General features: G+C 39.8%; 1 protein-coding gene across 1 annotated transcript in view; it reads right to left on the reverse strand.

Moving 5' to 3' along the window:
• Positions 1–1,236: 1,236 nt before the first annotated feature.
• LOC101401814 (adhesion G protein-coupled receptor E2-like) overlaps positions 1,237–13,603 on the reverse strand; it is a 41,537-nt gene continuing 29,170 nt past the window's right edge. Inside the window, exons 16-19 of the mRNA XM_087425272.1 lie at positions 2,875–2,941; positions 2,524–2,615; positions 1,444–1,612; positions 1,237–1,359 (exon numbers count right to left, since the gene is read on the reverse strand). Of these exons, the coding sequence (XP_087281398.1) occupies positions 1,237–1,359; positions 1,444–1,612; positions 2,524–2,615; positions 2,875–2,941 (451 nt within the window). The remainder of the gene's footprint in view (positions 1,360–1,443; positions 1,613–2,523; positions 2,616–2,874; positions 2,942–13,603) is intronic.

The following is a 13,603-nucleotide window of genomic DNA, read 5'->3' on the forward strand; positions in this document are numbered from 1 at the left end:
AAGAGATGTATGTTTTGGTGGAAGGATGCTGGAAAGAAGCCATATTTGCGTGGGCTGAGGGAGTGAGTTTAAGGCAGGGAAATGGAGACACAGAGAAAAGTCAACTCTTGGCTGGTAGCTATCACAGGGCCAATTAATACATGTTTGTAAGATAAAAGAGAATAAAACGTGTTTCCATGACTATGGGAAGAACATTGTTGAGAAGGTGAGGGAAGGAAAGAGGGAGCGAGGGAGGAAGGGAAAGAGAGAGAGAGGGGATGTGTGAACAATAATGTAAGGATAATTGATAAGACATGAAGGATGGGATCCAAAGTGGAGGTGGAAGCACTGTCTTCAGAAAAGAAAAGGGAAATTGTGTCAATGACACAAGGATGTGGAGAGGATGCACGTGGTGTTTGGTTGGTATGGCTGATGGCAAGAGGTATGCAAAGTATCATGGTAATAACTGACTTGCTCTGTGATGAGACAATTTGCTGAGAAAGGGAGGAGATAGAAGATTCAGCAGCAGAACCACTGCTGGGTGAACAAGGTAACAAGAGAAATGCAGAAGGACTTCCTGGCAGCATAGTAGGCTCTTTCAAATGGGAAGGACGACTCAAGGGATTTAATAGAATATGGAAGAGGTGAGAAAATGTAGGCAAAAGAACTTTGAAAGTTTAATCCAGTAAGTGTCGCTTCTTACTAATCACTGCCATGAATCATCCCATGCCATTCCTGCTTTTCCTTGCTGGTTTTGCAGTGGGTAGAGGGTGCTGAAATATCAGGCAGTGTTTTTAAGAAAGCCTAATATGCTAGCTACCACTTATTTCTGTTTAATTCATAAATGCGTACATCATTTTCCTCCATTTCAGCCTTTTTGTGAGTACTGCTGAGTGACTGTGAGATAGAAGTGGGTGTAGAGGAAAAGGATAGAGTAATGTGGCTCTGAGGAAATGTGCATCACCACTTTACATCATGGATTCTTGCTTGTTTAGGTAAGATGCACGGCAGCTAGCAGGTGTTCAGTAAGAGTGTGATGTATAAAAGTCTAGATGAACACCATTCCCTAAGAAGTAAGAGCAAAATATGTTTTTTTAAATAGCTTTTAAACTGAGCCAATTGCTAATGGTAAATGAGTCCAGCAGTAAACCAAGTGTGGGCCAACCCAGGGCATCCCCTGCTGCATACACAGGTTGCCCAGTGTGGGAGGCACATGCTACTCAAGCAGATCAGTCAGTGGAGTATTCTGGGAGCACTTCATGATCTTACCATGTTGGGTTTGGAGGCATCAGACATGGCCCTGCTGGAGAGTGTGTACGTCTCAGACTCGCCTTTGATTTTTCTGACCCTTTTAAACCATTTCCCATACTGCTTCCGGACCTGCAGAGGCAAGTATACTCTGGGTCAGCTCACTGAGAGGAGTGAGGATGGGAAAAGTCCTGAGTGGGAGTCGAACAGTGGTACCTGCTGGCTGAGGAGGCAGTACACTAGGAAGATGAAGACGCCCTGCAGGCTGTTGATGATGGTGAAGAGGTAGGCCATGACATGGGCAGCTGGACCCACCTGCAGGATTCCCAGACACCACGTGCAGCCCAAGATGAAGAGCTGAGCTGTTGCTTTAAATGTCAGCATCCTGGGGAGGAGAACGAAGGAGGATCGTGATGCACCCAGAGCAACACAATCAAACCATTCTCATCTCCGCCCCATGGATGCTCTTGCATTCCCCTGCTGGTAATGAATTCTCAGACTGCATTGTGATCAATTTGGTCTTTATTGTCAATGATTCCACACAGTAGACGTGCCACTCGGGTCCAGGACAGCATTCTAATTTGGATTGAGAGTTTGCTTTTCAAAATCCAAAGGGTCAAATTGTAAGTTTCAAAAAATTTTTTGATGCTCCATACAGATCCCTGCTTTCATTCAACCAACACTAATGAGGATGTACTGCACCTTAGGCCATGTGCTGGGGCCTGGGCATTAAAAATAACAAAGGCAAGATTTCTATTTTCATTTGGGAAGGATAATGATAGGACATAGAAGAAAGAGCATTAAATTTGCACAAGGGTTCCTGGAGCAAAGGACTGCCCAAGTCTCCTAGATTTGATGGTGACTAGGAGTTTTTCCAGAGAGAGAAATGGATGGGGGATGAGAAGGAGCCTTAACTGACAGTGAGGTATAAAAGTGTAGACTGGGCTTTGGGAGCAGTCACAGATTTTTCTAAGTTCTTCATAGGCACATAAATGTTCTTTGCACTTTTGTCATAGGACTGCTGACAAAAGTCCAAAGAATGTTTATCAACAAATGTCAATCCTTCCCATTTCTGAGGGAGTTACAAGCTGGGATTACAGATGGACAGAACATTTTGGCTGCGTGTCAGACAAACACCACTGAATCTGATCGGGCTGCCTTTGAGGCATAAATGGCTTTGTTTACTCGAGTTCCCTCAGAAGACCCTGAGAAGGGACATCAGGGGTTACTGAAGCACTTGGCTTTGCTTTGGGACCACGCGTGTCTGTGGGGTTGTCACTCTCTTCTCCATCTTACCTTGTGTTCTCGAGGGTGGACACATCACTGTTGAGGGAAGAGAGTTTGCTTTTCAAAATCCAGAGGGTCACCAGAAAGAAAGCTACATTGACCTTCAGGAAACAACAGAAAGTCTATTGAGTAAAATTTCCATCTGTTTCTGTATCCTAGCCTGTCCAACATCAATTACACAATTAATTAGTTTTAATATTTAGCAACAGTGTTAGAGTTTGTAGTTTGAGAGCAGTTTAGAAAACCAAACCAAATCCATGAGAAGCCAAGGACATTCCTGCTCCTGTCCCCTTACTTATAATTCTGCTCTTCTAATTACCCTCAGCTGAGCATTAAGGAGGCTCTGATGTCATCACTCACAGAGAAGATGGCACAGACTGGTCCAAGGAAGCTCCATATGAATCCCTTTTCTGAGTGGAGCCAGCAGCTGAGCAAGAGAGAGAATAAAAATATGCATTGGTCCTTAGGGATATAGAACAATTACGCAAATTCACCCATTCATTCATCCTTCAACAAATATTGAGTGCCTTCTCTGTGATAGGCTCTGTGGTTGGCTCTGAAGATCTAGTGGTGAAGAAAGTAAACATCATTTTAAGTTCCACAAATCTCACATAGGGTAGGAGACACACAATTAGGCACACTGTGACAATAAAACAAAAACAGGAGGCTATGAGAATGTATCATAGATGTCATGCTTAGTTTGGGGTCTAAGAGTTTAGGATTTTTAGGGAAGGTTCCTCAGTGAAATAATAGTTCAGTTGAGATATGAACAATGAGTGGACATTACTGAGATAAACAATGTTGAAGCAGGGGAGAAGTCTGTAAATTTTTAGGTTCATAGGACTCAAGTTTTCAAGAGTGCTTCTAAAGGGCCTTTCCTACACTATTCAATTTATTCATTATTCATCCGCTGCAAAACCCATCCATTGAGTTTAAAATAATTTTTCTGGCTTTATTGAGATATATTTCACATACCATAAAATTCACCCACTTAAACTGTACAGCTCAATGATCTTCAGAATATTCAGATTTGTGCAACCATAATCACATTCTAACTTTAGAACATTTTCAACTCCTCAAAGAGAAACTTTGGAGTGATGTCAGCACCATGGTGGAGTGAGTTGTTCCCTTTGTCTCTCCCCTCTAAGTTACAACCACTTGGAAATCCATTGACCAACAGAGGACTCCCTACACAGCACGACAGGACACCTAAGAGATCCATGCATCTATACATCTGAAGGTGGGTGGACTGGACCCCAAGGAAGCAGTAGAACCAGGGGAGAAGCCCCCACTCCCTCCCCTGGCAGCAGTGGCCCAGGGCAGTGGTCCCCACGCCAGTGCATGTGCCTACAAGCGGATGCTATGGGGCCAGAAACAAGAGGTGTGGCTTGATCCTTGCCCATCCCCCATGGATCCAGTGCATGCACCTGTGAACAGACACTGTGGGAGCTGAAACACTAGGTGTGCCTTAGCCCCTGCACCCCCACCCAGCACTGGCAGGTGGCACAATGCCCTGAGAATTCAGGACACAGGGGAGCCAGTGACCCAGTCCCATTTCCCACCCTCAGCAGTGGCCCACACTTTCCAACATGGGGACAGTATGCAAAATTTGGATTTTCCTGCCTGGGGAAGGTCACCATGACTTGAATTTGCAAAACAGACCAGTGAACACCAGAGACCAGAGGCCACACCATCAAGCAGCAACCACAACGGCTCCCTGCATAGCCTGTCTGCTCCCTCCCAGTAGTGGCAGGTGGAACCTGTAACCAGAGGCCTCAGGAGTCACAGCAGAACCAGTGACCCAGCCCCAGTGGCAGCACCTGCAACACTGGCTCCACCAGCAGCAGGGGCTGTTTACAAGTTCCCAGGGCCCTGGGCCACCAGCACTGACAGTGACACCTGTGAACCCATGGCACCTGGCAGCAGTGCAGGCAGCACACTCTGACAAACAGGGAGCAGCAGCACAGGTGGTGCACAGGACAGCAGCATCTCAGCCCATGGAGAGTCCATAGGGAGCCAGTGGAGGAACATGAGACCCAGGTGACCCCAGAAGCAGCAGAAGTGCTCACAGCCTGGTGACCCCCATGCAGACACCCAAGACTGCAGCAACAGCATAAGCAGCAAGGCACCAGCAACCTCAGAGGCACAAGTGGCACAAGGAGGGCACTGATGACGCCTCTAGCAGAGGCAGTGCAGGGTGGAAAGTGCAGGCTCTCAAATACAACCAGAAGCAGCTCAGAACTCAGCTTTTGGGTATGCTTGTTTGGGTACCCAAAGCTGTACCCAAACAAGAAAGGTAGTTATTACTACAAATGCACTGGCAGAGGATCAATTCATCAAATACCACGAAGATCTACAGTAACACGGCAGAACAGACAGAGCGTGACAACCCTCTAGAAACCAAATCTGAAGTCACAGAAAATTACAGTCTAACTGACAGAGAATTCAAAATAGCTGTCAAGAATAAACTCAAGAAGTTACAGGAAAGCATAGAAAGACAGTTCAACGAGCTCAAGAATAAAATTAATGAACAGAAGGAGTACAATATCAAAGAGAGTGAAACTCAAAAAAACAAATAATTCTTGAGATGAAGAACACAATTAATGAGATGAGAAATAGAAAGCTTTAAAAATAGAGCAGAGAATATGCAAGAGAGAATTAGTGAGCTTCAAGATAGAAATCTAGAAGTGATTCAGGTGGAGGAAGAGAGAGAGAACTAAGATTTTTTTAAAATGAAGAAATTCTACGAAAAATATTGGACTCAATAAGGAAAAGTAACACAAGGATAATAGGCATCCCAGAAGGAGAACAGAGAGAGAAAGGAGCAAAAGGCTTATTCAAAAAAATATTAGCTGAGATTTTCCCAAACATGGGGCAGGAACTGGACATAGGAAGCATATAGAACTAGACATATGAAGCTATAGGAGTTCTGGACAATAGAACTCCTAATATCTCAATGCAAGAGACATTCTCAAAGGCATATAAAATTAAAACTGTCAAAAGTCAATGAGAAAGAGAATATTAAGGGTATCAAGAGAAAAGAAAATGACCTACAATGGAAATCCTATCACACTTTCAGCAGATTTCTCAGCAGAAACATTACATGCTAGGAGAGAGTGAAAAGATATATTCAAAATACTGGAAGACAAAAACTATTAGCCAAGAATACTATATCCAGCAAAATAACCTTTCAGATAGTATGAAGAAATAAAAGCTTTCCCAGACAAACAAAAGCTGAGGGAGTTCATTGCCACTTCAATAAATAATGAAGGGAGACCTCCTACCTGAAACAAAAAGGCAAAGGTTTACAAAGCTTGCAGCAAAGACATAAGTGACAAAATCAGAAAATTGCAGCTGTATACCAGAACAAGTGAGCAAAGACTTAATTATAACATAAAGGATAAAGGGAAAGAAAGCATCAAAAAGAACTTCTCTTTGGTCACAAACTCAAAACACAAAAAAGAATAATTTGGGACAACATAGAAGGGGAAGAGGGAAGAGAAGGCACCTGCACAGGCTAATGAAGATAAGAGGCTATCAGAAAAAGGACTATCTAATCTATGAACTCTTTTATACAAACCTCATGGTAACTACAATACAGAAAGTCAGAGCAGAATCACAGATCATAAATAAAGAGAAAACTGAGAAAACCATAACAGAAGACTGCCAAACTGAAATGGCAGTCATAAATAGAAGGGAAAAGAAACAAAGGAAATATAGAACAACCAGAAAACAAGAGATAAAATGGCAATATTAAGCCCTCATATATCAAAAATCACTCTAAATGTAAATGAATTAAATTCACCAATCAAAGGACACAGTGTGGCTGGATGGATTAAAAAACAGGACACAACAAGATGCTACCTCCAGTAAACACAGGTCTAAAGACAAACATAGGCTCAGAGTAAAGGGATGGAAGATGATACCCCAAGCAAATGGCAACCAAAAGAAAATGAGTACAGCCATATTTATGTCAGACAAAACAGACTTCAAGATAAAAAGAGAACAAGATGGGCATTATGTAATGAGAAAACAGACATTCCACCAAGAAGACATAACACTTATTAATATATATGCACCAAACACAGAAGCACCAAAGCATATAAAGCAACCATTAGCATACCTAAAGGGAGATATTAACAGCAACACAATAATAGCAAGGGACTTTAACACTCCACTTACATCAATGGATAGATCATCCAGACAGAGTGTCAACAAGGAAAAGGTGGCCTTCAATGAAACACTAGACCAGACGAACTCAATAGATATATATAGAACATTCCACCCAAAAACAGCAGAATGCACGCTCCTCTCAAGTGCACATGGAACAGTCTCAAAGATAGACCATATGTTGGGAAACAAGGCAAGCCTCAATAAATTTAGGAAGATTGAAATCATATCAAACACCTTTTCCAACCACAATACTATGAAACTAGAAATCAAGTACAAGAAAAAAGCTGGAAGAGTCAAAAATATGTGGAGACTAAGCAACATGCTACTGAACATCCATTGGATCAATGAAGATATCAAAAGAGAAATCAAGGGGCTAGCCCAGTGGCACAGTGGTTAGGTGCACATGCTCCGCTGTGGCAGCCCAGGGTTTGCCAGTTCGGATCCCAGGTGCGCACCGATGCACCGCTTGTTAAGCCATGCTGTGGCAGCGTCCCATGTAAAGTAGAGGAAGATGGGCACAGATGTTAGCCCAGGGCCAATCTTCTTCAGCAAGGAAGAGGAGGATTGGCATTGGATGTTAGCTCAGGGCTGATCTTCCTCACAAAAAAAAAGAGAGAAATCAAAAAATATCTCAAGACAAATGAAAATGAAAACACAATGAACCAAAATTTATGGGCTGCAGCAGAAGTGATACTAAGAGGCAAGTTTATAGCAATACAGGCCTACCTCAACAAACAAGAAAAATCTCAAATAAACAACTTTACACTATACCTAAAAGACCTAAAAAAAGAAGAACAAACAAAGCCTAATGTCAGTAGAAGGGAGCAAATAATAAATAGCAGAGAAGAAATAAATGAAATCAAGACTAAAAGAACAATAGAAAAGATCAATGAAACTAAGAGCTGGTTCTTTGAAAAGATAACATTGACAGACCCTTACCCAGACTCACTAAGAAAAAAAGAGAGAAGATTCAAATAAATAAAATCAGAAATGAAAAAGGAGAAATTACAACAGACATCACAGAAATACAAAAGATTATTTTAAAAATACTATGAAAAGCTATACACGAACAAATTGGATAACCTAGAAGAAATGGATAGATTCTTAGAATCATACAACCTCCCAAAACTGAATCAATAAGAAACAGGCAATCTGGATAGACCAATCACAAGTAAAGAGATTGAAACAGTAATCAAAATACTCCCAAAAAACAAAAGTTCAGGACCAGATGGCTTCTCTGGAGAATTCTACCAAACATTCAACGAAGACTTAATACGTATCCTTCTTGAAAGATTCCTAAATATGGAAGAGGATGGGACACTCCCTAACTCATTCTAGAGTTAGAATGAGTTACAACATAGAAGGGGAAGAGGGAAGAGATGGCACCTGCACAGGCTAATGAAGATAAGAGGCTATCAGAAAAAGGACTATCTAATCTATGAACTCTTTTATACAAACCTCATGGTAACTACAATACAGAAAGTCAGAGCAGGCCAACATTGCCCAATACCAAAACCAGATAAGGATGAGACAAAAAAGGAAAATTACAGACCAATATTACTGTACAAAGATGCAAAATTCCTCAACAAAATATGAGCCAATAGAATTCAACAATACATTAAAATGATCATACACCATGATCAGGTGGGATTTATTCCAGGGATGCAGGGATGGTTCAAAATCCACAAATCAATGTGATCCAACACATTAAAAAAATGGAAAATAAAAATCACATGATGATCTCAATAGATGCAGAGAAAGCATTTGACAAGATCCAACATTCATTTATGATAAAAACTCTCAATAAAATGGGAATAGAAGGAAAATATCTCAACATAATAGAGGCCATTTTTGACAAACCCACAGCCAACACCATACTAAACAGTTAAAAAACTGAAAGCTATTCCTCTGAAGATGGGAACAAGGCAAGGATTCCCACTCTTGCCACTCTTATTCAACATAGTACTGGAAGTTTTAGCCAGAGCAATTATACAAGAAAAAGAAATAAATGGCATCCAAATTGGAAAGGAAGAAGTAAAACTGTCACTATTTGCAGAGGACAGAATTCTATATATAGAAAACCCTAAAGAATCTGAAAATGCTATAAGAAATAATCAACAAATACAGTAAAGCTGCAGAATACAAAATCAACTTACAAAAATCAGTTGCATCTCCATACACTAATAACAAACTAGCAGAAAAGGAAATCAAGACTACAATCCCATTAACAATCACAACAAAAAGAATACAATGCCTAAGAATAAACTTAACCAAGGAGGTGAAAGATCTATACACTTAAACCTATAAGACATTATTGAAAGAAATCGAAGAAGACATAAAGAAATGGAAAGATATTCCAAATTCATGGATTGGAAGTATAAACATAGTTAAAATGTCCATATTACCTAAAGCAATCTACAGATTCAATGCAATCCCAGTCAGAATCCCAATGACATTCTTCATGGAAAAAGAACAAAGAATCCTAAAATTTATGTGGAACAACAAAAGACCTTGAATAGCCAAAGCAATCCTGAGGAAAAAAAACAAACCTGGAGGTCTCACACTCCCTGACTTCAAAATATCTTACAAAGCTATAGTAATCAAAACAGCATGGTACTTGCAGAAAAACAGACACACAGGTCAATGGAACAGAATTCAGAGCCAAGAAACAAAACCACACATCTACAGACAGCTAAACTTTGCCAAAGCAGCCAAGAACATACAATGGAGAAAGGACAGTCTCTTCAATAAATGGTGTTGGGAAAACCGGACTGCCACATGCAAAAGAATGAAAGTAGTCCATTATCTTACGTTATACACAAAAATTAACTCAAAACGGATTAAAGACTTGGATGTAAGACCTAAAACCATAAAACTCCTAGAAGAAAACATAGGCAGTATGCTCTTCAACATCGACCTTATCCGTATCTTTTTTTCCTTTTTTTAATTGATATCACAATAGTTTATAACATTGTGAAATTCCACTTGTACATTATTATTTGTCAGTCACCATATAAATGCACCCCTTCACCCCTTGTGCCCACCCCCCAACTCCCTTCCTCCTGGTAACCACCAAACTGTTCTCTCTGTCCGTGTGTTAGTTTATATTCCACATATGAGAGAGGTCATACACTGTCTTTCTCTGTCTGGCTTATTTCACTTAACATAATACCCTCCAGCTCCATCCATGTTGTTGTGAATGGGACAATTTTCTCTTTTTTTATGGCTGAGTAGTATTCCATTGTACATATATACCACATCTTCTTTGTCCAATCACCTGTTGATGGGCACTTGCATTGCTTCCATGTCTTGGCTATAGTGAATAATGCTGCAATGAACATAGGGGTGCATAAGCCTCTTTGGGATTCTTGATTTCAAGTTCTTTGGATAAATACCAAGAAGTGGGATAGCTGGATCATAAGGTATTTCTATTTTTAGTTTTTTGAGGTATCTCCATACTTTTTCCATAGATCCTGCACCAGTTTGCACTCTCACCAACAGTGAATGAGGGTTCCCTTTTCTCCACAGCCTCTCCAACATTTGTTATTTTTTGTCTTGATGATTATAGCCATTCTAATGGGTGTAAGGTGATATCTTAGTGTAGTTTTGATTTGCATTTCCCTGATGATTAGTGATGTTGAACATCTTTTCATATGCCTGTTGGCCATCTGTATATCTTCCTTGGAAAAATGTCTGTTCATATCCTCTGTCCATTTATTTTTCGTGAGGAAGATCAGCCCTGAGCTAAGATCCATGCCAATCCTCCTCTTTTTGCTGAGGAAGACTGGCCCTGGGCTAACATCCATGCCCATCTTCCTCCACTTTATATGAGACGCCGCCACAGCATGGCCTGACAAGCGGTGCATCGGTGCGTGCCTGGGATCTGAACCCAGGCCGCCAGTAGCGGAGTGTGCACATTTAACTTCTACGCCATGGGACTGGCCCCCCCTGCCCATTCTTTTATTGGGTTATTTGTTTTTTTGTTGTTCAGATGTGTGAGTTCTTTATATATTATGGAGATTAACCCCTTGTTGGATATATGGTTTGCAAATATTTTCTCCCAGCTGATGGGTTGTCTTTTCATTTTGATCCTGGTTTCATTTGCCTTGCAGAAGCTCTTTAGTCTAACGAAGTCTCACTTGTTTATTTTTTCTTTTGTTTCCCTTGTCTGAGTAGATATGGAATTCGAGAAGATCCCTTTATGACCAAAGATGAATAGTGCACTGCCTATATTTTCTTCCAGGAGTTTTATAGTTTCAGGTCTCACCTTCAGGTCTTCGATCCATTTTAAGTTCATTTTTGTGTATGGCTAAAGCAGATGGTCTACTTTCATTCTTTTGCAAGTGGCTGTCCAGTTTTCCCAGCACCATTTATTGAAGAGACTTTCCTTTCTCCATTGTATGTTCTTTGCTCTTTTATCGAAGATTAGCTGACCGTAGATGTGAGGTTTTATTTCTGGGGTTTCAATTCTGTTCCATTGATCTGTGTGTCTATTTTTGTAGCAGTACCATGCTGTTTTGATTACTATCACTTTGTAGTATGTTTTGAAGTCAGGGATTGTGATGCTTCCAGCTTTGTTATTTTTTCTCAGGATTGCTTTGGCTATTCCAGGGTCTTTTGTTGCCCCATATGAATTTCAGGATTCCTTGTTCTATTTCTGCAAAGAGTGTCATTGGGATTCTGATTGGGATTGCATTGAATCTGTAGATTGCTTTAGGTAGTATGGACATTTTAACTATGTTTATTCTTCCAACCCATGTACATGGGATATCTTTCCATTTCTTTATGTCATCATCGATTTCTTTCAATAATGTCATAGTTTTCATTGTATATGTCATTCACCTCCTTGGTTAAGTTTATTCCTAGATATTTTATTCTTTTTGCTGTGATTGTAAATGGGACTATATTCTCGAGTTCTCTTTCTGTTCATTCATCGTTAGAGTATAGAAATGCAGCTGATTTTTATAAGTTGATTTTGTATGCTGCAACTTTGCTGTAGTTGTTGATTATTTCTAATAGTTTTCTGATGGATTCTTGAGAGTTTTCTGTATATAAAATCATGTCATCTGCAAACAGCAAGAGTTTCACTTCTTCATTGCCTATTTGGATTCCTTTTATTCCTTTTTCTTGCCTAATTGCTCTGCCCAGAACTTCCAACACTATGTTGAATAAGAGAGGTGAGAGTGGGCACCCTTGTCTTGTTCCTGTTCTCAGAGAGATGGCTTTCAGTTTTTCCCCATTGAGTATGATGTTGGCTGTGGGTTTGTCATATATGGCCTTTATCATGTTGAAGTACTTTCCTTCTATAGCCATTTTGTTGAGAGTTTTTTATCATAAACAGATGTTGGATCTTGTCAAAAGCCTTCTCTGCATCTATTGAGATGATCATATGGTTTTTATTCCTCAATTTGTTAATGTGGTGTATCACATTGATTGATTTGTGGATGTTGAACCATCCCTGTATCCCTGGTATAAGTCCCACTTGATCACGGTGTATGATCTTTTTAATGTATTGCTGTATTCAGTTTGTCAATATTTTGTTGAGGATTTTTGCATCTATGTTCATCAGGGATATTGGCCTGTAATTTTCCTTCTTTGTATTGTCCTTGTCTGGCTTTGGTGATGTTGGCCTCATAGAATGTGTTAGGAAGTGTTCCATCTTGTTCTATTTTTTGGAATAGTTGAAAAGGATAGGTATTAAATCTTCTTTGAATGTTTGGTAAAATTCTCAAGAGAAGCCAGCTGGTCCTGGACATTTATTTCGGGGGAGGTTTTTGATTACTGTTTCAATCTCTTTACTTGTGATTGGTCTATTCAGGTTCTCTAATTTTCTTGATTCAGATTTGGGAGGTTGTATGATTCTAAGAATTTATCCATTTCTTCTAGATTGACCAATTTGTTGGCATATAGTTTTTCATAGTATTCTCTTATAATCCTTTGTGTTTCTGTGGTATCTGGTGTGATTTCTCCTCTTTCATTTCTAATTTTATAGACTTGAGCCTTCTATCTTTTTTTCTTAGTGAGTCTGGCTAAGAGTTTGTCAATTTTGTTTATCTTCACAAAGAACCAGCTTTTCGTTTCATTGATTCTTTCTTCTTTTTTTTTTGGTTTCAATTTCATTTATTTCTGCACTAATTTTTATTATTTCCCTCCTTCTGCTGACCTTGGGCTTTTTTTGTTCTTCTTTTTCTAATTCTGCTGGGTGTAGTTTCAGATTTCTTACTTGTATTTTTGTTGTTTGTTAAGGTGAGCTGGTATTGCTATGAATTTCCCTCTCAGGACCGCTTTTACTGCATCCCATATGAGTTGGTATGGTGTATTTTGATTCTCATTTGTCTCTAGATATTTTTTATTTCTCTTTTAATTTCCTTAATGATCCATTCGTTGGTCAGTAGCATGCTGTTTAGTCTCCACATATTTGTCACTTTCCCAGCTTTTTTCTTGTAGTTGATGTCTAGTTTCGTAGCATTATGGTCAGAAAAGATGCTTGTTATGATTTCAGTCTTCTTAAATTTATAGAGGTTTGCCTTGTTTCCCAACATATGGTCTATCCTTGAGAATGTTCCAAGTGCGCTTGAGAAGAGTATGTAATCTGTTCTTTTTGGATGGAGTGCTAGCAGTATCTTTTTGAATACCATGTCTACTCAGGTGAGGGAAAAAATTAAAAATAAACAAATGGGACTACATCAGACTAAAAAGCTTCTGCACAGCAATGGAAACCATCAATGAAACAAGAAAACAGCCCACCAACTGGGAGAATATATTTGCAAATCATATATCCAACAAGAGGTTAATTTCCAAAATATATAAAGAACTCATATAACTCAGCAACAAAAAAAATGAAGAACCCAATCAATAAATGGGCAGAGGATATGAACAGACATTTTTCTGAAGAAGATATACAGATGGCCAACAG

Source organism: Ceratotherium simum, chromosome 39, assembly GCF_057802395.1.
Source record: "Ceratotherium simum simum isolate JZ-2026a chromosome 39, ASM5780239v1, whole genome shotgun sequence".
Lineage (NCBI taxonomy): Eukaryota > Metazoa > Chordata > Mammalia > Perissodactyla > Rhinocerotidae > Ceratotherium > Ceratotherium simum.